The sequence below is a fragment of the Athene cunicularia genome (assembly GCF_003259725.1).
Source record: "Athene cunicularia isolate RWA chromosome 1 unlocalized genomic scaffold, athCun1 chr1_part1, whole genome shotgun sequence".
NCBI lineage: Eukaryota > Metazoa > Chordata > Aves > Strigiformes > Strigidae > Athene > Athene cunicularia.
Window position 1 is genome coordinate 54502453 of NW_020799091.1, and position 27007 is coordinate 54529459.

The following is a 27007-nucleotide window of genomic DNA, read 5'->3' on the forward strand; positions in this document are numbered from 1 at the left end:
GAAAATGGAAACTAGGATACTCCCCATAGCAAGGAACAGCACAATAACAAAGCACAAAATGGTGGTATAGCTGTCCCACTGGCACTACAGGTTGAGAATCTAACACCAAGTTTCACAGCAACCCGAGATCTGGTATAACCTGAATTAGTTGACTGTGTAAAAAGAAAACTATCTAAAGAGCAAGAATAAATACAACCTGAATGAGAAGCAACCAAGCTGCTGAAAGCACCACTGTATAAGTCATTATCTTCAGTCTAATGTCCTCCTGGGATTGTCCTGGAAGCATATCTCACACTACAAAATTCCTGAGTGGCTTTAGATAATTTCTCCAAAAGAGAAACAGTTACAGATAGCAGTTAGATGTAACTAAAGGTTAAACCTTACAAGGTTAAGCTGGCTAATGAACTGAACTACGTGCAATGGCTGCTTTTACCAAACTTAATGAACAACCAATGTAGAAACGTGGCAGTGAACTGGTCCCAGTAAGTTTTGTCCTCTATAAAGTATGCATAATACTGCAGTCAGTGCACAGAAAGTTTAGTAAGTTCAACTTAGTACTTAAAAAAAGTCTCAGCTGCTAAGGATCTTTTTCCAATATATCACCAAAGTGACTACAGAAAGATTTTCAGCTCTTCTGCTCCAGATTTCATACAACTTTCCAGAATGTTTCAAGTACTTTAAAATTAATCCATTCTTCAGGGTGAGAATGCTGGCTTCAGAACGAAGAAGATAAGATCAAATGAAACGTCTGCCAGTCATCACATAAAACACGCAAGTAGTCTGACTTAGGGCAACCTTCTTTATGGCAAGCTCCTCCTTTCCCTCACGACAGTGCTGACACCCCTGCAGCATTCAGAGGACCTGGTGGCTACCAGGAGCAAAGGGGAAAATAAGGGTAAGTATGGGAGCTCTAAGACGTAAGAGGAAGGGAGAAGGATGAACTCCAAATTCCTTTCCTTCACTCCTTTGCTCAGCTTCACACAGCAGCAGATAAGAATGGCCTAGCTGAGCTGGAGAAACATGGTGGAGAGTACCTCATCCCTGGGGAAGGTGTATACTGCACACCTCTCACCCTGCTGTCCATCCACTGCCTCACGCCACTTCACCCTTCCTTCTCCTCCTCCCACCCCAAAAATCCTGCCTTCTCACATGTGCTTCCAGGTTGAACTGGAGAAGGGACATGGTTGCAGCAGCGGTTGAGGCAAAGAGACTGAGCACCAGAAAAACAACAAAAAAAAGAAACAGTATCTCCAGCGCCAGCGGCAGCTCCCCATGGTTTCCTACCCAGGTGCTTGATATGATGTGTGCTTGCCGCCAGGCTAGAAACAGGGGTGCCAGGTATGGGGGCTGTGCATCAGAAAAGGAGGTTTTCCTTACATGCCAAAAATGCCTCCCTAACTGCTCAGTTAAGCAACGCACATCAGCATTTCCTGATGAGCATCCTATCAGATTGCACAGCTGAAAATACTTGGCTCTAGTTATAGCAACACATTAAGGAAAAGGTTATAATGACTCTAATGCAAACTGAATTCAAAGAAGTTCCAAGTTATTATTTGTATTGTTATGCATAGAGTTGATACAAACAAACATTTACCTTATTATAATATATATTGCAGCACACATTAATCAAGATCAATTCAATGGATAGTGCAAGTTGAGAACACACACATGTGAGATGCCAAAATAGGGAGGATGAGTAAGACAGTATTAAATTTCCACAGCTATGATTAATCACAGTTAATCTATCAGAGCTCAGACAAAAATAAACTAATAGCCAAAAAAGGGGAAAAGAAAAAAAAAAAAAAGATACAACCTCTGGGAAGGGAATGCACTTCTCTAAAGGTTTTAGAAATACACTGTCAGCTGAACTGCAAAGCTACCCTAGTGGCACCACTTCTCTCCCAAGAAGATGTTATAAAAATGAGTCACGCCCAGATGACATACAAAATCCTTAATGCATCTGTTTGAGGGACTTGCTGTGTTATTGTCCTCTTTGGACTTCAAGTTCTCCCTCAAGCCATAGTTTGTTGGAACTATATATTCAGCTCAGACTAATTGATGCAGTACGTTTGCAGTATTGTTTCCAAAGTATTTCCACCAGCGTTTCAAATGTTTCAAAAATTAACAGTGGGGGTACTTAGCTATTGGAACAATTTAACAAGGGTTGTCATTGAATTTTTCTTCTATTGAGGTTGGATGTTTTTCTAGAAGTACACTCTAGTTCAAACAGGAATGAATTCAGCAAAGTTCTGATGGCCTGAGTTATACAAGACAAAATAACGAATGATAAATGAGTCCGTCCTGTAGCTTTAAACATCTCCAAATCTGTTTTGCAATTCCTGTGGTGTTTAGGACAGCTTACCTTCCCCCCTGCCCCTATTTTATCTGTAACTTATTACAGAGTGGCATCTGAGCCATCTGAAAGGACAGCATCTCATAACCAGAAGTATCTAGTTTTGCTAATAGTCATTTTTCACCTTTCTAGTTTTGTTTTTTTGGGGGGGAAGATTAATTAAATTTTATTTATTTATTTATTTCCAAGAGACATATTTTCCAGAAATCAACAGAACTCAAATTGTTTCATGGCTATTCTGATGTCACTGATGTGCATTTCCAAGGAGGTTCTTGTCTTGTCTATGACTGAAGGACAAATAAACTTTGAACATTAACTTCCCAAACTCTATGGAATGCACTGAAATTCAGGATATTTTAAGCGCTTAGTTTATATAATCTCTGTAGCCAAAGCTCAACTGCCCCATTTTGAATAGATAGTTATGATGCTATCATTAAAAACATAAAATAGCAATACAAACTGCAAGAAATACAAAGCATTTAAGTTAATCTCTGCAGTGCAGATGATCATCTTAGAAGAAAAACCAGCTCATCTTAATATGACAGATTTTGTTTTTACCTTGGGTCCACATTTGCTGTTGCTTCATCAATGATAAGAATCCGATTTTTTTTTAGAACTGCTCTGGCAAGACACACCAGCTGTCTCTGACCAACACTAAAATTAGACCCAGATTCTGCCAGCTGCATGTCCATTTTATTTGGTAGATCTTCCACAACCTCCTTCAGTTGCACCTGTTGACATGTCAACATACTGTAGGATGAGTAACTCTCTTTTAAATCAGCTATTGTGTGTCTGATGACACAACAATAAGTAAGCAAGGTTTACCTTTTATATTCTGACACAAAATGAGTAAGTGCCAAGTTGGATTACACAGTGTCAGTTATTAGAATTTTAAAAACATTAAAGCACATTGTTAAGAATCTATTAATGTTCATTAAAATTAAGATATGAATCAAAATGTAACCAAAGCATCATTCCAAAGGATAATTTTTTCATAAGAGACTTATATAACAATATACATGTCTACACACACATGCACAAACACACACATATACAAATGCACACACAATGATCCACCTTTTTCCATCAACAGCTATGCCCTTATCAGACCTGATGAAAACATCTAAAACCTAACACACACAAGCACTGTAGTGTTATTTGGTTTGTAAATATCAGATGTACATTACTAGATTTAATAAGTCACCTCTTCCAATGCATTCCACAGCTCTTCATCGGTGTATTCATTGAAAGGATCTAAGTTTTTCCTCATAGTTCCAGTGAATAAAACAGGCTCCTAAAACCCAGTAAAATTAGCATTCCATTATAAACACGTTCTATACTGCAATAGGTAATCTAATAATAATCAGAACTAACAACAGCACAGAAATATCCAATAACAAGCTATCTTTTAGGAAATGCAAAGGTGTATTTCACAATAGCATGCTTAAGGGGGGTGGGGGAACATGACAAGTGGGAAGGCAAGTGTTTAAGCAGTCTGTATGAAGATAATTTACCAAACAGGACAGGTCTGTTTGCAAATTGCTGTACACAGTTATGTCAGTACTCAAACGGGCATTTACATGCCACTGTTTTGATGCCACAAGCTATATATATACTTACATGAAATCACTGCTATCCTCCTGGTATTGTTAATGAAAACCAGCAACCACCACTGTCAATGAGCTCACAGTCCTAAATTATATTTGGGCAGTTTTGAAAATTTGTTTTTGAAGTACATAAGCCAGAGAGGAATCAAAGAGCTCACAATGCTTTTCTGGTTTTCCTTCTCTGTTTGGTTGTGGGTTTTTTTTCATTTCATACCATAAAAGCCCATCATTTTACCACCAGAGCCTAAGAGGAACAGCTTTCACCATCTCAACACAACGTTTAAAACCATACACATAGAAGTTAATCTATACTGCCACAGCATCAAAGCAAACTTACTTAGAACTGGAGTACTTCTGGGCAAAGCTCTAACTCAAAATACACCAGGGAGTCAAATCAGTACCTTCTCCCATTCAGGTACCAATGTGGGTTTACCTGTGGTTGAAGCAAGTTTTGTTCTACTTCAGCTCCTGGTCAGAGCAGTAACAGATCATTAATCAATCTGGTATTATTCAATTCACACTGGAAAATGTAGTGTTTGAGAAGTGGGAAGATGACTTTTGATCCAGAACTTCTTAAGCAACAGATCAGTACTCACTAATGTGAGTTGCCAGACCCAAGAGTCATGCAGTGACACGACTTTCGGGGCTAAACTCCTCTTAATACCACACAAAGACAACAACAAGTCAAAAGCCCTAATAGTGCTAATCATAAATGAAGACCATTCATCATGTTGTCAGTCTTTAAATTGGAGAAAACTTATGCAAAATGCTTTCCTTTTTTCTCCCTTAGGAAATAAAGTCTAACTTAAATTGCATAACTTCATCTTACTCTTAGATTAACCTCTGTTGTGACTTAATGCCCCACCTAACCCTAATGATTCCCAGCTCCAAAGGGCCGCAGCACATCAGAACAGAATTTAGACCTTAACCTTTTTACTGTGCCTTCATTTCTAAGGTTGGTATACTGTGCCACATTTCTGAATTAACAAAGACAGAACATACCACAAGCAATGTAAAAGAGCATATGCATTTCTTGAAGTAACATGCCAATTATTTGAAAGTTATCTGCTGCACTAGCAACATGTCACTAAAAACCTGTTGAATGAACAAAAGGATTTTAAAAAAACATTACCAGGTGAAAGAACAGTTTTCTTCAAAAACACCTAGAAAGTAATTTGTTTAACAATACATATTTTAATACACCATTTGGTGTGTTTTGAAGGTATTGTTACGTTTATTTTCCTTTTCAATCCATTTTTATAGGTTGGCAAAATAAGAGGCAGAATTTATAAAGTGTTCATAACTATTATAAAAGTCCTAACAACAGACATGTACTGCAACAGAAGATAAGGATATTTTTTAATTACCATTTCTGACACAGATTATTATTTAAATTAGTCTGGTTTATGAGAGGAAAGTAATAAGACAAACCTGTAAATAATTGTTGTAAAAATGCTTGCAGTCAGGGAGGCAGACAACATTTGCATAGAAAAGATTTACAAACACAACCTTCACGCAGCTCCATCCAAGCAAGCAATTAAGAGGCCTAAGCACATTTTTATTTCTCCAGGTAGGTATTTAAACTTACATATAAGAAAACTTCAGTCTTGCCTCATCACTCTCTAGGAATGGTTCTATTTAGCATATTTTATGTTATAATTTTAATAACCATCTCTCCCTCTGGTTTCTTAGCCTCCCATATAATTAGGAAGATATTTTCTGCAAAATAACTACCTGATGTTACATAACTATTTCTACTATTGACGCTATTAATGCAGTACAAGACAATGCTCATCACTCAGTTTACTATAGTATAAGCCTGATTCCAAACCCTCCTCTTCTTCTTACTACCACCACTTCACAGTTTTTCATATTTTTTAGTGGAAACAAGTCTTCCTTATGTGGAAAAAGAATGCTACTTGCTAGTCTTTGGACACTTGAAACCCTCTGGGACCATGATGAAAATGCTATCATATAAACTTGATAAAAGTCACAGAATTCAATTGGATTAAAATAGTTTTACAACCATTTCAATAGATAGTGTATGAAAAAAAAAATGTATAATTAAATGCAGTGACCCTTGAGCATCTGCATCACTCAGCATACAGAAACTGTATTTGACCAGAAGTTTTCCTGTCTCAGTACTCTATTTTATTCAACTGGGTCGAATTTTTCCAACCATTGAAATCACCTGCAATAGCTATGGGCAAGGCTTTCAAAAAGCTGTAGGCCTTAAATGAACTGATGATCATCTGCTTTCAGGAGAAAAGATTGCTGCACACAAACAAAAAAGTAGAACTTAAATCCACACGAAGTCCTCTTTAATATACAAAAGAGGACTACTTCCAGTAAGTACCTCCACTCTGCAATAACAAAGCCTTCAGCATGCAGAAACAAAAGACATCCTGCATTAGGCAACAATCCAACTGTTGGGGGAGGTTTTTTTTTGTAATAGTAGATCTGCTTCTTTTCTCTGACTCCTACTCTTGGGAAAGGAAAAAAAAACCAACCTAGATAATCAAGAGTGACTTAGAACCACTGTTCATTATCATTTTTATCAGATTTTCAATTTAAAGAAAGTAATACACTATGAATGCCATCCTGCCAACAGGCTAGGAAACATTCAGTTACATAGATGGTGCAAGGACCATAAATACAGCTTCTGTAATAAAATACAGAGATCTAAGACTTAATGCTTATCACAGCAACAAATTCCTGTTTTCCAGCCTACTGTTCTATTTGCTAGAACATCCCAGATGAATTATTTGCCAAAACCATGACTCTGCATTCTCAGAATATGAGGTTTTCTCTCTTCCTCCCTCTCCAGTGGAAAGCAAATGATCATGGAAGAGATCAGAGCTCTCATGAAACATGGCACTTGCACAGGCTCTGCCCTCAGGAAGTTCTGAGGTTATTACCTCTCTGATTCAATGTCTCATTTGAAAGTAAGACCAAAGAAGAGATGTGACCTACTGGACTTTTTGCAATATCCTTTCTTCTGGTCCAGGACCAGAGAAGAGACTATTCCCAACACTATCTTAGCTTTTTTCCTGTATTTCAGCCTTCCCCGTATTCAGCTTCTAAAACTCACCAAGTTTTTGTTTATGGGTCATAATGACCCACACTTCTGTCTGTTTCCCTTGCCTCCTCTTGTCCAACCTTCTCCAAATAATGGAAAGGCTGTTATCTCACTTCTAGTTGGCACATTTGGTCTTTCTAGGTCTAACCTCAGTCAGTTTGTACAGGGGTGACTAGACTGGGACTCTGCACCCAACTTTGGACACTTTGGGATGGAAAGTGATCCATTAAAGTCCCTTACTAAGGCAGCTTCAAGCAACACATTAAACAGGAATTGTTGCCAAAGGAACAAGTAACTTCAGAGGACTGCTGAAGACTGTCAGATTTTCTCTAACCCAGACTATAGGAGGACAGTATACTGCTAACACCTACTCACAAGTATTCCAGAGGAATACACAGGGTACAAAACTAGGAAGAAAATGCTCCAGTCCCCAAAGCTCGCTCTTTTAATCTTAAAATAGTCAAGACCTTACTCAACTAAGAGTAACGCCTCATTAAGGTTCCTATGTCTTCTGCACACAGGGGTGAAGGGGGAACGTATCCCAGCAGAGCATTTTAAAATACTACAGCATTATATTGAAAATGTTTACAGCAGACCAAGTCACACTCTTACCTGAGGTATAATTGAAATTTTCTTCCGCAAGTCATGGAGTCCTAGCTCTGATGTCAAGTACTTATCAATCCAAATCCTTCCTTCAGGTTCCGCCAAGCGAAAGAGGGCTGCTATCAGAGAGCTTTTCCCAGCTCCGGTTCTTCCCACTATTCCAACCTACAGAGGAAGCCAAACTTGTACAATTAAACCATGAGCTTTTCAAGATAAATTAGTATGTCAAGCAACAGTTTTACAACATCACAGCATTTATAGTAAAACAAGCACCAAAAAAACCTTTTTTATAATTAACATTTTTTCGAGACTAAAGAAACCTCCCCCCAAATCAGTTTGGATTCAGGTGACATTCAGATACCCAACAATTTTTTGGATCATATTCAGAGGTGAAAGATTTTTCCCTTGATGTGTGGTGTTTTATTGTGGAAACAAGATAAAGTGGCTCAGTGTATAAAGTAACGTGATTCAAGGCTGCTAATTTCTATACTAAACCTGGTTTGCTGGGTGATGTTAAGCACATCATTTCAGGTATGCATCTACTACTCAACCCAAAAAAGGACTCCCACAAAGCAATTTGGGAACAAGGAATGAGTAGTATTCCGAATTTAAGTAACTGAGAATGATTTTGTTAGATGGTTATGGTGAAGTACTTTAAAGTAGGCAAACTCTAAAGCCAAAACCAGTAGGATTTTTAACTGTATTCATGCTTCAGACAGCTTCGACAGAGAGGACACAAGTGTTGAAACTACAAGGCCATGGATGCAAGCTGCAATTCCTTTCCAAACAGAAGAAACAGTGAATAATAAAATCACATTGATTCAGGCTTTTAGATGTTCCCAAACAAAAATCAGAAGCTGTATTCAATGTAATAAAATAATGCTTTCAGAAAAGAGGTAGAGACAACACAAAACATGGGATTGCTAACTTTAATGACAAGGGATTAAGACCTACAAATATTTTGTATGAAACCAACACTTGGGAGAAAGCAGGCCCATTAATAAGTGAGAGGAGACATGTAATAAGTGGTGATTAAATACTATTTGAACTGCAAACTCTTTTTTAAAAAAATGTTGTCTTCAGGTAAAGGATTCTTAAAGAAAACAATGCACAGTAATCAATTGTATAGGAGAAGGTGATGGGTGTAACCATCTACACAGATCTGATCTGGCAGGATTCGTTATTTCCTGCACTCCGTTCTAATCGTTACATTTCTAGGAAGAAATCAGCACACTGGAAAGAGTTCAGAGAAGTGCAATACAAAATTAATATGGGTTGGAGATACTGATTTGATGAGGAAAGATTTACAAGGATCAAACTTGTACAATATAGTCTGGCAAAGTGATTGGGGTGCAGAAGGGAAAAAAGATGAAAACCTTCATGAGTATACGTACTGACACCAGAAGGCAATTACCCACTGCCTGAGACTCGCATGCAGTAATGACTGCTGGAATTAAATTAAGCACAGGAAACATTATATTGAAGAGCAAGAAGAAACTTTCTAACAGTCAGACACACTAAGCTCAGACAAAGCAGAAGTGCCCACATTTGATCAAAAATACACAAAACACTAAAAAAGTATACTGCAAGAAGAAATTTATACTGCATAATCTAAAAGGTATTTTCTACTTCAGTTTTCTGATTCAACAATTTCATCCAACAATTCATTATTGTACTATTGTATATAAACTAATTAACATTTATACAGTGCTTATTATTGAAGATACAGCCTAATTTAAGCAAATCTGTTACAATAAATGATAAAATGTCTAGTACACTAAATTATATCAGTGAAACAAAGGAAAAATAGTTCTGAACAGTAACACTACAGCTCAGAAAGAAAATGCTGAATGGAGAACACAGACACCCAGAGTTGTGAAAACAAAAGTTCAATTGTTTCTCTGTAAATGTCAGTGATATAAAGTATTGTATTAAGGATATAAAGAAGAAACATAAAAAAATACATTGATACTTAAAATAAAAATGCAGCTGCTCTGCATATTGTCAAAATCCCACTTTCAGTTTGGCATCAAATGAAAGGACTATGCTCTTCAGTATTTAGAGGAATCTATTTGTGTTTTTGGTCCAATTGACTAAAGGCTGCTGAAAATTGACATGGATTTGAAACAGCTCTAAGTATACACTTTTTTTTTTTTTTTTCTAAAATACATTCTGTTCTTCAGAGGCCACTGTTCACAGCCAGTGCAAATACAGCACCATCGCTGCAAATGGAAGTCCCAGTCACCTAACAGGAATCACATGGCCAGGATTTTGTTGCCCGATATAAGCCACATGCATATACAGGGTACACCTGCTATGCTGGGCTCATCATTACTCAAGTGTCATTCGTACTTCAAAGTAGAACTGCACAAAAAATGAGAGGGAGATTTACAACATGTCAGCTACTTCACTGAAACTGCCCCTGTCTTTGTTATCCCTCAGGCAACCTCTCTTTTGGGCTACAATGTGAGAGTATATATGTGAACAGCTGCCATGTCGTAAATCTAGACCCTCACTCTCCTAACTTTTTCATGTAGCCATACCCTCAGTTTTAGGATCTGTCAGAACAAGGTGCATTTAACAGTGTATTAGTCAATAAGCATTCATAAGCAGCCTAAAACAAAGAGTGTGGTGTTTAAAACCCAAGGCTGCACATGCTAACCTTCTCCTGCTGCAGCTATAGTAGCTGAAGAGGTTAATCACAGTCAGCTGCTGGAACTCCTTACGTGAGCACTCCCTGGTCTGTATCTGGCAGACTATGATATGTTAGCAAAGATGGTTAAAACAGAGGGTCCTTCCTAGCCTGCTTCAACTGTAGGGAGATACTGCAGGCTGAGACAAACAGATCAAAAGAGACCCTAACCCATGAGTAATCTGCTAGTACTCACCTCCTCCATTCTTACTGTACATACAAAGCTTATCAAACTGGGGCGCTGGGGTGGCTACAACAAAAACTACAAGCAAGCAGAAGTTTAAACCCATGCATTCCGCCAGTGGCACTGCAGTCACCAGAAGTCTGTATGAGCCAGGGGCCTGATCAGGCATAAGAGCTCTCACTGACATCCGCATGGGCAGAATCCCTAGTGGATCCGGAAACCTGTTTCTGAAGAGACACTTCTCCATAATTAAAACCAATATAAGGAGCACAGATGCTTGGGAGATTTATTTTACACAGTGGCAGTCTACTGCAGTATTGTGCAAAACATCACAGAAGACAAACACGAAGTTCTTGGCAACAGTTTCAAGCCTGGCAAATTCACTTCAGGATGACAAAACCGCAGCATAACCACTCAACAAACATAAATACCCCCAGTCATCCCTCCGCCTCCTGACCCCACCAAGGATTGGATTGAGTCATACATCGCTAATATCTCTTGGTTCCGTTTTTTATTTCGGTCTCTCACTAAGAAATGTAAATCTTCTTGTTTGCTATTACATTGGAGTGATATATAACAGCTAGAGAGATGTCCCATACGCAAAAGAGTAGATAAACATTCCTTTTGCTCTTCTCAAACACTATTTTTAACTCACCCATACCTAATTCCATGAGATCATCTCCATGAAGCAAAGTTGGGCTGAACTGTTGTAACAAGCATGTTATTAAAAAGGTCCACTTGAGGAATGAAACAGGTTTGGGACTGAATGGAAATGCATGTTACAAATGAAGCCAGGGCAATGATTGTGGAGAGTTGAACCAGCCTTCTAGGGAAGATATCCTAATCAAAAAAGTACATGTGGGCTTGAAATGTAGCAAAGCACGAATTAACACTGCAGGGCTCTAATTTAATTTTGTCTGTGGGGGAGAACTTCCCTGAAGCACTCTTTCAATTGGGATAATGTCAAAACTGGGGAGGAAGAGTCAAATTTGAAGAGGAGGAAGAGTTTTATTTCTATGTTTCTTTTGGCTACCAATCTAATTAATGGCAACAATTAATTGGATTGGTAGCCGAAAGGAACTGAAATAAAATCGTTAATTTTAAAGTTATGCAACTGATTTGCGTTTTTTTCTTCTCTTTTCCATGCGGGGCTCTGTGCAAGAGCATGTACATTCATTATTTTCAATTGTCTCTGCTCACCTTGTCTGCTGACATTCTCAGTTCCATTTATGTCCCCTCCATTGAATCCCCAATTTCCTAATGCAGCTCCATTTCCTTCAGATTTGAACCAATATCTTTGGCTTAGTTGGTACTTTGTATGTCTCTGCTTTCTGATGAAACCCAAATTTTATCAGAAAATGATCTGTTTAATCTTCTGACAGACTGAAATGTCATGTTCCCAGACACATTTATGCTATACTTATAGAAAAAGGGGCTGCAACTTTTGTTATTAAATATGACTAAGGCTTATCTTTTAAAAACCCACTAATTTTCTAACATCCATATATTTTATAATGTACTTTTATCACAAAGCTTGCCAACTTATCATCTGCTTAATTTCTGTGTATGGCCAAAGACAGCCATATACATACCTTTTCCTTTGGTTTAATTAAAACAGACAGATGTCTTAACACCAAAGGTCCATCTAGACTGTAAGTGAAGTTAACATTTTCAAATGCTATCATTCCTTGGCTTGGCCATTCAGGTGGTGGATGCTTGTTGGTCTCCCAAGGAGCTTCTTTTTCAAGTTCTGTGTATTCCATTACTCTTTCTACTGATATCATCTAAGGGGAAGAAAGAAGACATACACACATAAATTTCAGCTTACCGCATATATTGCAAATATTGCATGCATATGTGTGTGTGTGTGTGTATTTTTACTATAAAGATTCAAGGCAAATTATTCCAGAGTTTTTTCTTTAAGCACAGGTAAGAATATTTGGTATCATCCTATGCTTACATACAACCAAAAAACCAGAAAGAATGCATTTCATGTCCTATTACTGATGGAAATCTATCATGATACATAAATCCATACATAAGCATTCATTTCTAATCAGTGGGATTAATTACAAATCTAAGTATGTGCACAAATATTAAGAAATCTAAGCTATGAGAACTGTCTGTCAGTCTTGGCTAAGATGACACCATTTCACTGTGTGTTGGGAAGAAAAAGGTAGAAATGAAACTGCCATGAGCTACAAGCAGACACATGACAGCTGCTAGCAACCAGTTACTGGCTTCATCCCTTTTCTTGCCTTCATTATTGCCACTGTTCCCACCCCCAGCAAATCTTTTAAGTATGTTTGTCACAAGCAACCCCACAACCCAAGATAACTGTCACCATACTATTAGTGACTTATATGCAATAAAACTTGTTTTCCTATGTATTTTATTCCAGATATGAAAGAAACTGAAATATTTGTTGATGCATCTGCTCTTAAGGGAAGGAAGAGAAACAGAAATTGAGCCATCTAGACACTCCTTCCCCTTTACTGGGCAAATAATAGAAGTTCTGTTTAGGCTTGGTGCGCATCCTTACCCATATATCATCTCAATACAATTAATTGTATTTAATGGTATCCACTCACAGATGGATTCTGAAAAAAAATAAAATCATAAAGATGTCCAGTAGGCTTACCTTGCCTGGAGTGGCTTTAAGGGCAGAGGTCATCAGGCAGCAAGTTCTCTGAACTCACTGCCACCTACCCTTTCCACATTATAAAATAAGCCCCAAGGAAAAGCATATAGGGAAGGAATGACAGAGTAGAATAGAGAGGAAATGTTCTTGCCTCCTCTAAATGCAGTCAGTCTTTAATAACATGGGATTTTTGGTGGATGTCCACCTGCCAAAGAAGTTGATGCTAATCATAGCTCTATAAAATAATCAAGTGTTCCACATCCAAGCCAGATCAGTGAATGGCAAGGCTTTCTCCTTCAAAGTATTTCTGAATCACAGCCTCCAAGAGAGTAACTCACTACACAAGACAGTCCCACAGACTGACACTTCCAAAACTTCCCAACTGGTACAAAAAAACCTGAAAGCTTTCTTCCTATTTCTCACCAAAGTCTGTCACCACTAGTTTATTCATGTCTGAAAAATGCTCTGAAGAAGCCGTGCGCTAGACAAAAAAATACAAATCTAACATTACTATTAATTTTATCTGTTATTAAATGTGGCTTTGTATCTTCTACAAAATGACTACAAGTATTTTCTAGAATATGGTCAACAAATCATAATTACAAGTAACCTTTAGTTGTCCACACAACAGAAAAGACTCTGAGGTTCATGCGCAGTATGCTCTCTTTATATAGTCTTTTTTCTTATATATTAACTTAAAGTAAATAGGCAAACGAGAACATGCTAGTAAATATTGCAGATTCATGGAAGGATTTTTACATTATGTATTTTGGAAAGCACACAATTCTCTGAGCTGAATATAAATACTTTCAAATATTTGTTAACTTACAACAGACTAAGAAGATATAAGTCTTTATAATGAATTAAAAGGACCCTGAAAATGCCATGAGTAATATAAATCAAATGTTAAAATGCAATAATAAATAATAATAAATTCAAAATCCCAAATTAAAAAAAAAAAAAAAAAAAAAATGCCATTGTCTATACTCTAACTAGACAGTCTCCTTTCTGCTGTAAAGGGCAATTATAAAGCCTCCCTTACTGTGAATGCAGAGGCACAGTCACTAGGGACAAAATGCGTCTTAACAAACATTCAAAATCAGTCAGAAAAATTACACACTAGAAGAGGCTGTTTTTCTTTATGGACTGTAAGTGGTGCCTCAATCACTTGCTAAGGTATTAATGTCCTAAGTTAATTAAGAAGAATCTCATCCTTAAGGCCTCATGTCACAACCACAAAAAGGAACCAAGAAGTGAAAAGGAAGAAATAAACATTACCAGGTTTTCAACTTCAGCACTTTGTCTAACACCCCACTGGAATGTTCCCATGAGCGTGATTGCATAGGATAGCGCCAAACCAACCTGCCCTGCATTCAAAGCTGCAGAACAAAGGAAAAAGAGAATCAAATAGGTACACTGGTAATTACCCAAAATCCTACTTAACTTCACTTTCATGAGGTTACTTACATGATGGAAGCATCACAGCCAGAATTTTGTTTGGTTACACTATACTTGCCATCTGTGCAATGAGTAGCTCCAGGCAGATAGCTACTTGCTGCATTTACCTTACTTAGGTAGCTTGCTAGGGTCATCCCTCTCTGGCTGAACATTAGTAACTTTTCACTTTTTAGTAAGTGAATTAGAGCAGTCTCTAAACTTAAGCAGAAAGTGAGCATAAAACAATTTCAAAATAAGTTACAAACATTTACATCAACTCTGTAGTCTTTTAAGTGATCAGATAAAGTAACAGGTTAGAATACTTCTTTCCCTGTGTATATAAGCATTTATTTGTTCAGTGGGACTACTCTCATAAATTAAATTAATTCTGTTTGTCCCAGCATTAAACATGATTTTCCTCTAACTTACTTGAACTTTATCCTAGCATAGCTCTATTGACTTCAGGAGAGCTACTCCTTATCCAGAGGCAAAGAAAGATTCAGGACCATTGTTTTGACTTGTCTTTTTGCATTCTAGTAACACCAAACCTAGCTCAAAATTTTCAGTGTTGAGCAGAACAGATGTTCAAATTTTAAAACATGCAAGCACATACAGAACTTATCCAAAAGAAAAAGAAAAGAAAAGAAACAAAACCAGCAAATTAGCACTAATTTTCATGTCCAAGATAATTACTCCTTCCTTCATATTTAAGATGACTATCTCATTCTAGTACATCTAACCCAATTACATCCTGGATGATGCATACACTAATGACAGTTCATGAGTGACAGTGAACATAAAATGTATCATTACAAGGCAATTTTCTTTCTGGAACTGGCCTATCCGCTGATCCAAGATATTAGAAGAGTATCCCTAGGAATTTTAGCTTGCCTTCTGGCCTACTGTGCCATGTTTAGAAAGGAAAAAAGTTGTTAAGAAGCAGCTCTGTGGGTGTTTCAGTATGAAAAGCAAAGCCCTGTAGGCCCAAAAAAGAAAGGCAAAGGTGGGGAAAAAGAAAAAGATTTATTTGTTGTTATTGCTCTGAAAGCCAAAATCTCAAAAGTGAAGAGTGCAGATCTGTAAGCTTGTTTGCACATATGGGGATGGTGGCAGATGCAAGCCTAAGCCTGGAAGATGTCTGAACTGTCTCCAGTATTTGCAGGAAAGCAGATACAGCCCCAATGCCCCAGACTGAGGAAGAGATCATGATCTAGAAAGAAACATTTAACTTAATTACAGTCCTTAAACAATTAGAAACAGTAATCTATGAAAAAGAATTAGACATTACTATACATGGTAATTACTGGGGTGAACTTTTTCTAACATTTGTACTTACTCTTGGCAAGAAGCAGGGAACCAAAAGCAACCACTATAACAAAAATGGCACAGATGGCATCCAGACGCACAGCAAACCATCTTGAGGTTGTCAAAAACAGAAACCAGGCCTCTAAAGTACATTTTATAAAGACATAAGAACAGTGGATTATTAGAAAACTAAGCTGCATAATTATTATTAATTCATGTTAATATTATAAGCTGTTAGAACAATCCCACTGACATCGTCAAGTGCACATCTGTATGGACTGATGATAATAAGAATATTGTTCAGTTTTCCTGAAATGGTCTAACCTCACTTTCACACTAATAACAACCACGACAGCAACCACAGCTAGTACACACAGTAATAGGAAGGAAAACAGTCAAGGCCTGAAGCATGGTCCATTTATTTAAAATGGAAGCTTTTTTTTAACTCTAGTGGACTCACGAGTCTTACACAAAAAGCAGAAGTACAACTACATTTGCTGTAGTTGGACTACAGCCTACAGGCTTTTAGCTAGAACATATCACAACACAACTGTCAGAGCCAAGTCTTCAGAAGGCAGCTGCAGCTGGTTAAGCTCCCATAAAAGCTACTCAATACAGCCAGTGGAGCTACAGAGCTATTCAATTGAGTAAATACACATAACTACTTTCAGGGAAGCTCACAGGTGGACATCTCCACTGGGCACTCACATCTAGGTGTTCACAACTTGGTGCTAAATTCCATCCCAGACAGATATGCTACAGTACAAGATAGAGGAGACAGCAGGAAAAGACACTGCAATACAGAAGGCAAAGTGTTTGAATTCAGAGCCAAAACCAGAAGTCAAGTAGCCATAACAAAGTATGGCATTATTTATTGCTTAGGCTGCAGTCAGATGAACTGTTTCAGCTGCTACCAAGTCACAGCAGAAGGTTACCATTCCAATTGCTTGTCATTCATTACTCCTTGCTAAAGATCAGTGCTGTTTCAACTATTTCACTGTTCCTTAGCCCAGTGCTGGGAAATCTTCAGACTAAAAACCAAAAAAAATCTTCCCTTTTTGTAAAAGAAGAGAGGAGGTAAGTCTGGTTTTAAGCCAGATCATTTTGGATAGCTAGATTACAGAGTCATCAAATCAAAAGTTCAGCCAACAGAACTCCATGAAACTTCTGGCAGGCAGCAAAGGGAAAGAGCAAGGATGACAAGAGGCAGCCCAGAGCTGGTAACCTCTTAGTCCCGTTTACATCAACTCTTAACTACGTATGTCTGACCACACATTTAGCAGCAGGTTTCATTAAACATGATGTTTGATATGGTGTAATGGACAATCATACACCTAGGCACATGGAATGACATATGTAGAAGAGAGTGCTGTATCAAGTCACAAAACTAGTTCCTGAAATTGAATTCACCATGATAATTTACGTACCTATCTGAAACACAAGGGCTGAGTGTCTCTGGAAACAGCCTATGGAAGCTTCCTGATGACATGAAAAGTCATTTTTTTGGTGCAACAGTATACTTGTAAGACCAGGAAATAGGGTAGTTAGGTTGCAGATTTTTCAGCTCCAAGGTTTTGCTTCATTGATCCCATTGTCCAGGAAGGTGCATTAAACTGCCAGCTTGAGATGGGTCATTCTGCAACCTCCCTATGTAACTGGGGTCACTGTGCATGCAGGAAGGAATATGGCAATCTTGAGGTACTAACGAAGATTCACTGTGGTGTAACTTCACTCAGCCTGCTTATAGAGATGTTCCACTGGCAGGAAGGAAACCTAGATTTGGTCAATCCCCAGCATGCCTTTTAGATGTTTTTATCTCAAGATTATTAATGTTGAATTCAAAGGCATCCCTGAAAGAGGGTTCGAAGTGAGTGTCCTGTTTCCCAGGCTTGGCCTTAAATAGAGAGGATACCACTCCAGCCAAAAGTGCTAAACAAAAATGAATGCTGGTTGGGAGAGCCTTCTGTGATGCAGGAAAGAATTTAAAACTCTTTGGGAGACTTAAGAACCCAGGACTCCAGCTTTGTGAGCTAGTATGAAAGGCACCCTCTTCTTTTGGCTATTGCCTGCACACATTTAGTATCAAAGAATCATTCAGGATGGAAGCAGCCTTCATGAGGTTTTTAGTTCAACCTCCTGCTGAAAGCACAGTCAGCTCTGAGGTCAGACCATGTTGCTCCATGCTTTATGCAGTTTGAGTCTTGAAAATTGTCATGGATGGAGCCTGCACAACATCTCTGGGCAAACTTTTCTTCTGCCTGACTGTCCTTAACGGTGAAAATGTTTTTCCTGGCATCCAGGTTCTCTCTCTCTTGTTAGAATTTATTTTCTTGCTTCTCCAACCATGTATCACTGTGAAGAGCCTGACTATCATTTTGGTAAAAACCTTGCAGGTACTGGAAGGCAGGTATTAAATCCTCTATAAGACTTCTTTTCCGTGAGTTGAACAAGCCCAGTTTCCTCAGCCTCTCCTCACAGGGAGATCTCTCCTGTTAGTCCCCTGACCATCTTAGTGGCTCCTCCACTGGACTCACTCCAGTTTGTTAAGAATGCTTCCTGTATCTGGGGGTCCAAAACTGGATGCAGTATTCCAGATGTGGGCTAACAAGTGCTGAGGGCGATGACCAGTTTCGTCTTTCCACTAGCTATGCTCCTGTTTATACAGTCCAGATGTTGCTGGTCTTTGCTGCCCAGGCACACTGCTGGCTCATATTCCCTCTGAGGACCAAAAAGCATGCACGCGCACACACACACACACACACACACACACACACACACACACACACAAAGCAAGCTGGTATACCCCAAATACTCTGGTGAGATGGACACCATGGCAAAATGTGTAGGTGCACAAAGGAGTCCGACTATAAGCACTGAAGCCTGATTTCAAAAGCAGGTTCCTGAACTGCCCACAAGGTGTGTTACTGACAGTTTTGTTAGATGCATAAAATTGACAGGAAAATAGTGTGTTCATGTTCCTTAGATCTGACCTTAACATACAAGAAAATACTTGCTATAAAGGTCACAGTCCTCTTTGTATAGTGAAACTTTTTATATGCAGTTTATCGACTAAAGATGTCTTTTACTACAAAGCTTAAAAAACAACTTTGTGATCCCTTGCTATCAGCTACTGTAAAACTGATTTGGTCAGGTAACTAGCAACTTGATAATATTAGGAAATGGAGAATTCAAAGCTAGAGGTGCCTCCCTGGAAGACATGTTTCCTTGGTCACAAGTTACTGGGCTTAACACAGAGATCAGTGCACTATTCTACAGCCTGTGATAAACTGTACTTCAGAAAAGATCAGTTGGTCTGGTCTGATATCTCAGAAGTCTGTAAATTACAAAAATGTCATAGCATATACTTGTATATCTTATGAAAGAGGAAATTCAAGATCTTACCTAACAAACACAAAATTGAAAACTTGCATTCTGCTGCATCTTGTAAAACATTGTAATAGAGAACATTTAATTGACAGAAGGTAAAGAATCACAGCGCAAACCTGAATCATATTACTTATGTTTGCAGAATACTAATATTTTACACCTTCTGGTCATGTTAATACTGTATATTAGATTTAAGCCCTGAAAGCTGCTCAAAGTAAAAAAGAAGTGAGACTTATGAAACTTTTCCAAGATGATTTTTATTAATCATCTCTGCCCACTCTTAGCACACTACTTAATATGAAATGCTTCATAATATAGCTTGTTTTCACACACACACCCCCATTACAAGATGGAATCCAGGAAAGAGTCAAAAATGAATCTTTAAATATTCTTATCAGGCATACTTTATGTTTATCTTAGGACACTGTTAAAACATATGCACGGGTATCTCAAATTATATTACAGCCCAAAGTAAACTCTCAAAATCTAGACAGATAATAACATTTTTGTTCTAATAGAGAAATTCTACCCTAAAGAGACAAGCTCCTACTGATTTTAATGTACAATATATACATGTTGCTGAGGGCATAAGATATTTCCCTCCTACAGAGCAAAGTATTTGATTTTTCACGTCAATTCATCACAAACCTGAGTGGAGATCTTGGTGTGCATCAAATAGTTTTTGAAATCTCTCCTCTGCTTTCAAAGCTCGAATAGTCCAAAGTCCCTGGAGGGATGACGACAAGTGGGAGAACACTGGACTTCGAGCTACAAAGGGAAATGAGAGTAACTTAGCAATAGCTGAAGGACAACATTTAATTCCTTTTTTACCACACTAATCTTTAATCCTACTATTTTATATTTAACCATACAAGTTATCATACTGCATTCTTTCAGAATAAATATGCAATCTCTTTAACCAAAGTCCTCTTACTCAATTAGAATCAGTCAGACAGCCAGGCAGATTAATTTATACAAAAATGTCTTACTTTTTAACAATAGTTGCCACTGAAGAAATTCTTTGAGCTTTATTAATGACATGAGGCACCCATTCAAAATCCTTAATATTTCATATCATAGTCATGCTAAAGTCAGGCCCAAGAGTCAGATTAGGTCAGAAACACCATCAGTATGTGCATACAAGGTCCCAAAACCCAGCAAGTTAGCTGGGTTCCTAACTAGCTTTACTTACAGATAGTTAAAACTGACATACTTAAGGTTTATAATTATGCAAAACGGGAGTTAAGCATGTAATTCACTAGTTGAGAACCAAGGCAATAAGGAAGTTATTTGCATAGCAAAAGAAAAAAAATCTTTGATGGATTGTCTATAAAATACTAGCATTTCACATAATAATAAGCAGGGTTCAAACTAACATTAAATCCCCCAAACCACATACTTGTGGATTCTAGACGTTTAATATCTCTTGAAGTGTCTAAGAAATATCGTCGAAGAAAAATGAAAAGAATAAATAGTGGAATTAAGGGGATGAGTATCCAAGGAATCACTGCCACAGCCACAGCCACCACACCAAAAATCTGTAGGAGAGTCTGCAACACAATAGAAACAAAATAAAAAACTCTTTGCCAGAAGAATTTAATTTAGAACAAGTATAAAACTATTTAACACTATTGAAACACTTAAATATTTAAACATAACTACCAAATTTAGAGGCGAATGCATTGTATAACATAGGAGCGACATCTATTTTTAAGCAACTTGAAGAATTTACAGTAATACCTAATTTGACTTTCAGTTTATGGTTTTCTGCCACATTTGTTCTTTAAGAAATGTCTTTACAAACTGGCTGACTGAACTTTAATATCTTTCTTTGTGGACTATTCTGTGACTGCTTTAATAAAGTAACAGATCATTAATTAAAAAGACCTAATCTTTAATGGACCGAAGCTACCTAGTGAATGAGGTAAAAAGAAACTGTTAAAAGACTGTCTTTCACTTCAAAGACTTAACAGTTGGAAGAGTAGCTTTCAAAATAGGCTTTTAAATTTTCCTAAAATTTAAATTTTCCTAAAAACAACTCTGTCCCATTTAGAAAGAAAACCCAGTATCAGAGAAAGTGAGCTTTCTCTTTCCAAAGGACTGCACTGGGAAATGTTACAAATAAGAAAGAAATGTTAAACACTACAAGACGTGTCATAAGAGGCTAGTTTTACCAGGTTTACTTCAGAGTACAAGATGAAAGGCTGGACTAAACCTGAATTTACTCTTAGAACATTAGATATAATGTGTAATGAAGCTTTGTTGCTTAGGACTAACTTTCTGAATTAAAACTCCCATTTTCTGCAGACTACTTCACATCCTGTAAGTCAAACTTTCAGTTTAAATACACTATGAAAAGCATTATCTGCACACAAATTTATTTCAGAACACCAATGGTGTATGTATGTAAGGCAGGAATCCAGTCACCTACTGAAACCAGGGTGTGCCCCTTTGCTCCTTAAAAAAGGGGGTGGGGTAAAACATACAAAAAGAAACACATCCTGTACAAAAAAAAAGACAACTGAAATTCTAACTCAACACTAAATTCTTGTATTATTTTCTTTAACAAATTCCTTAGCAAGGAAAATATTTTCTGCAAGGTCTCCATTTTATGCACTGTAGAGGAACCACTTTCATTATCACATATGACACACAAGTAGATTCCAGCTGAACTTCGTGGTTGTGCATTAGTGACCACTGGGTCCTGAGAATGCATCTTATAGCAAAAAGGCTTCTATCCCTGAATCTGTGCACTGAGTTGGAAAAGCTAAGCAACACATCAGCTAAGGTTGGATACCGGAGAGCTACCTGGATTTTCAAACAGTTTCAGCGGAAGTGCCTATGAAACATTGCATTTCCTGTTGCACTTCTGGTAGCCCATACTCAACACACTCTAAAGCCAAAACTAAGCACTCCCTTTCCCCCTACATCTGTTTTTTTCTTGAGGTTTCTCTGACTTTACCCTAATTTCACCTGACCAAACAGCAAACCCACACACCTTATGCATTACAACTGTATGAGTCAGCACAATTTAGTCTTCGGCTCTAGGCAAGATCTTAGCTCATGATAGAAGATTTATCAGTGTAACAGCCTTGCATCTCATAGATCCTGAAAGCACATTATAGGGTCTCAGAAATCTATTACGGAAAATAGCTACAGGGTAGGTATGGGGTAGGAGCTCTGAAGGAAGCTGCATTACCACTACACTGCACATCTGTGGGTTGAGGTACTTACAACATTATGTTTTTGACCTTCTAGATACATACAGTAGATTGCAGACATTTTACCTAGATTTCATCACGAGGAGGTAAGGTGGCAGCGAGAGTTTATGGTATTTCACTTGGGTCAATTATGCCCATGGTATGTCAGCACAAAGCAAAACAAAGCACCCAGACTCCTCATCACCAGTGCTGCTCTACCTTCTACTTCCCCAGCATTCTTTAAAACCCTGTAAGCGTACTTCGTTTTTATCACTGAATGAGGAGAAAGGAGATAAAGATTCCTGACCTCCTCCAAATTTTCTCCTGCCTAGCTCTGTTTTTCCCAGCACCGCTCATTGTCTCTGCCAGGCCTGTCAGCCATCCCCAGACTAGCTAATCATTTCTAAAGGTTCCTTCACCTCCATTCTCACTGACAAACAGAAAATGGAAGTCCATTCCATCCTTCTCACAACTGCTTTATAGGCCTGCTGCCTTCCCCTTCTCCCTCCATCACCTCCTAGACAGTCACAAAAGAGTAATTTCTGAAGTACTTCTTGTCTTCTCACCATCAGCCTCAAACCTGATATGAAGAATTAAGAACAATTCTTTCAAGAAAAAAAATTCTGAGGAAAATAAATGCTTCTTAATAGAAAATTTAAAAGCCAAACTCAAGTTTTGGTGATGATAATCTACAATATGTTGCAAAGTGCCGGTGGGGGTGGGAGTGGGAGTAGATCTATTAGGATCCAGCTCATGTAAACAAAGCCTTGGTATGGCAGAAATACAGGGAAGGAAAAGATGGTTAGGATGACTAAAGTAAAAATCTGACACCGCCTTTGGAAGGAATTTTAGATGAGCCTGCACCACCTTATCATTATAAAAATTTATGATAGGGTGGATCAGTCATGTGTGTTGCTTTTTGGAAAACCAAACTTGCATATAAATTAACTCTTAATGAAGTAGTCTGGAAGCCAGACACAACCATTTGCAGACTGTAATCATGCAGCTACTGCATGAGGTAAGGCAAAGGTTCTAGCTCCCAAGTTTCACAAGAGACAACTAACCTCCAAAGCTGGAGACTGCTCCAACTTCTAGTAGATTCACTGCATGCAAGCTGGAAGACCCAAGATAATCAGCAGAGTGACGATAACACTAATATGAGTAGTCTGACTGCTCTCCTCTCTGGAGACAAGCAGTGAGCTAGGTATTCAGTTTGCACAGCAAGATCTTGACCTTGTCTAGCAGAATCAGCTTACAATTGAAAATTGCACCAAAATGCTAAGCAGGCAAGATTTCCCTACATAAAAGAAACACGGCCGATAAAACCAGCATCTTTTACTGTATTTCTTAATTTTAGTCTTCTGTAATGATTGTGCAGAAAACAATAGCCAAATTAAGACAAAATAGGAGCTGATTTTACAGCTATCTGAACAGTATTGGAAGCAAGGCCACCTTATACAAAAGACAACAGATGCACAGGCTACTGAGACTGAAAAGACCTGGACAGGGAAATCTAATCTGTTTCCAAATGGAGCCATATTGTCCAATGTCCACCTTCAAATTTGTTTCAGTTTCCCAGGAGAAATAAGAATCTCCCACTCAGAAATCGCACATACTCTAGGAGTATAAAAAAAGCACGTGCTGGTTCTCTTGGACTCATACCCTTGCTTGCGAGAGTCCTGAGAGATTTCCCTCATGCTTTGGTCAGTCACTCCATTCACTGTGGCTTATTTTTCCTCAAGAAATCTCCTGTCCTACTGGAGCAAGCAGACCCTATTATAACCCTCTGGGAAAGTGAATGCTCTGATCAGCACATTCATTTGCAAAACACATGCTTCTACATATTTGTAATTCTTATAGGTGCTGAGAGTGATATCCTTGAAGTTCCATCTCAAACAGGTCTTGCTCTAGGAAGAACAAGGTATTTCTGTACCACAACCACACAATAGAAAAAATATTTAATGTGAGGTAAAGAAACAATAAGAAAAAAACCTATAAAAATCCAGAAAAATTACAATCTATAAGCCATACAAATATCACAAGCTATAAGCCTTTCCCTTTGTTGCAGAAACTATACCATTTACGTAATATTAGAAACCTTACGACAAATTGTAAGCCCTTTTAAATAATTTAATAAAGTTGACAGGAAAAAGATGCAAAAGCAACATTTAGAGTTCAAGATGTCTCATAAGAATGTCTACTCTTCCATCCTACAGATCATTACTATTCTTTCATATCAGTTATACTCTGAGGTCAATATTTCATGTTTGGCTTAAGCACTTCTTTGAAAAAGGCACCTGGTCTTCATGTAGAACCCCATTTTAAACCTCTCAGGTCTGCTCGCACTTTACTCCAGCTAACTCCTTCAAGAGTCCTTTATCTCCTCATGCAGTACCTATAAAACACCTCTCTGTCTTTTCTCTGAGCTCAACAGAATCAGATCTTTGAGGTCTTCCATTTTCTTCCATAATTCAAAAATAAAAGTTTTGTGCTTTTTTTGTTTTTAAATGGACCTTACAATGTATTTCAGCATCTCTTGTAAAATACATGCATAAGGGGTCTGTGCAAGTTCCTAGTGTGATTTGTGATGCCAAGTCATCCACATGGGTTTGACAGCTGTGATATAGGACCTACTACCACAGGAACCACACCATTTGGGACTTGCAGCTATTGATTTGGTAGGATCTCTAATGAATGAGTGAAGCCCAAGGGATGGGATCTGAGACTCAGAAACTTGAATGTGGGAATCTACATGCGACCTATATTGTGAAACTCCTGTCCTAGTTTAGAAGTTTAGAAAGTGATTGGTCTAACATTTAAGTGGATACTTAGTGACCCCATGGTTGAATATTTCTCTAGAGTCCACTAACTGTATGGACTAGATGCCCTCTGACTACAGCAAGGTAAGCATCTAAAGCCCAACATGCAGACACCTAAATTTCAATGACTGAATCTGCAGTCAAATCCCACCCAAAAACTGCAGTGTTCCAGGACCAGTTTTACTAATATTTAAGCAGAAGTCAAACACACTTACTCTGCCGCCGCCCCCAACTCCTACTTGCTGGACCCCTATATGCACTCCCAAGGATTCTATTAAATGCCCATGGTCACTGCCACAAAGCCATACTAATTCCAATACAGCAGCAGTGCATATCATGGATTTCAAGTTTGTAACCTTAACTGCAGTAATTTAGGACACTCTCAGACAGGCTGGGCTGTCTGAAGTAAAGCTAGAAAGCTAGAAAGTCAAGAAATTACAAAACCCCACTCTGTTTGTACTTGCTTAGCATCATCCTTCCTCCTACTCCCCTCCCCCTAACTAAAATTACTTCCTCATTGTCTCTGCCAAATAACTGCACGTACACTCAATCCCTAGTCCAATTCAGATGTTTCCTTTTTCCTTGAATACCTTTTTATTTAAAAAACCCCACGCTTTTTCAAACCAGACGGTATGGACTTACTGTTAAGGCACAACTGCACAGGTGGCTGGTTACACTGGTACCCCAGAGGACAAGCTTCCCTGGTGACAAGACATTGTAATGAGCAGATCAGAGCGATAAACACTTCACTTGGACCAGCTGCATCCAGAGCAGCATATCAAACCACATCGTAGATTTTTTGCGTGTTATTCTCCTTGATTACAAAAAATCCAGGAAACATCCAAATAGAAACCTTCTATCTTTGTACCATAATACTAGTACATAAACAGCTCTACTTAAATTTACTCATTGAAAATGGCTGAGTTGCGGCGTATAGTCTTGTCTTTAAACTACCTTTTTAATAAAATGCATGGGTTTTCTTTCAGAACTGGTTAAAATAAGTACATATGGCTGTTTATACTATTGCTTGCATCAAACTGTCAGGAACAGATTTGTCTTGAGAGAAAAAGCAATGAAGACTTATGACTACAGAAGAAAAAGTGTTGCACATAACTCCAATATTTAAAAGACGTCGTCCTTTTCTGAAGCAACCAGTGACAGCAATCTTTGACAGGAATGACAGCTCTCAGTCGGTATTAATTCAGCTTTAGGAAAATGTGCATCCACAAGAAAATTGGGAATATAAAGACAAGACAACCAATGCACTGAAAGGGGGGAAAAAGGCACAGCTGGGAAAGAAATGAAAATTGTAATTTCAGATAAACTGAGTGAAAGAAAAAAGTAGGAACTAAATACTGTCAGCATTAAAAGCTTCAAAAACAGCAAGCTTGTCTTATCTTCTGCGAGACACCCTCTCCTCCTCTGAATCCTGCTATTTGCAATTAGTTGACAAGAGGTTACCTAACTAAATCCGTATGTCACTGCAAAAGGGCTGAATACATCTGTCAGATATAGCACAGAAACGTAGTCAAAATTCCCAACCACATCCTTAATGCTAGTACCTTCTACTTGTTCTTGTCTCTATAAGATAGCGTTTCTGGATCATTGTTTTTCTAACTGAACAAGCATATATTTAGCTCCTTAGGGCACATGTTTTCTGTGCCACCAACACGTTCATTCATTTGACTTGGCATGCATTT

The 27007-nt window shown here is 38.1% G+C and overlaps 1 protein-coding gene across 1 annotated transcript in view; it reads right to left on the reverse strand.

Moving 5' to 3' along the window:
* ABCC4 (ATP binding cassette subfamily C member 4) overlaps positions 1 to 27007 on the reverse strand; it is a 143709-nt gene that overhangs the window by 27808 nt on the left and 88894 nt on the right. Inside the window, exons 21-28 of the mRNA XM_026854788.1 lie at positions 20688 to 20838; positions 19937 to 20056; positions 15933 to 16043; positions 14438 to 14538; positions 12111 to 12302; positions 7652 to 7807; positions 3558 to 3647; positions 2912 to 3084 (exon numbers count right to left, since the gene is read on the reverse strand). Of these exons, the coding sequence (XP_026710589.1) occupies positions 2912 to 3084; positions 3558 to 3647; positions 7652 to 7807; positions 12111 to 12302; positions 14438 to 14538; positions 15933 to 16043; positions 19937 to 20056; positions 20688 to 20838 (1094 nt within the window). The remainder of the gene's footprint in view (positions 1 to 2911; positions 3085 to 3557; positions 3648 to 7651; positions 7808 to 12110; positions 12303 to 14437; positions 14539 to 15932; positions 16044 to 19936; positions 20057 to 20687; positions 20839 to 27007) is intronic.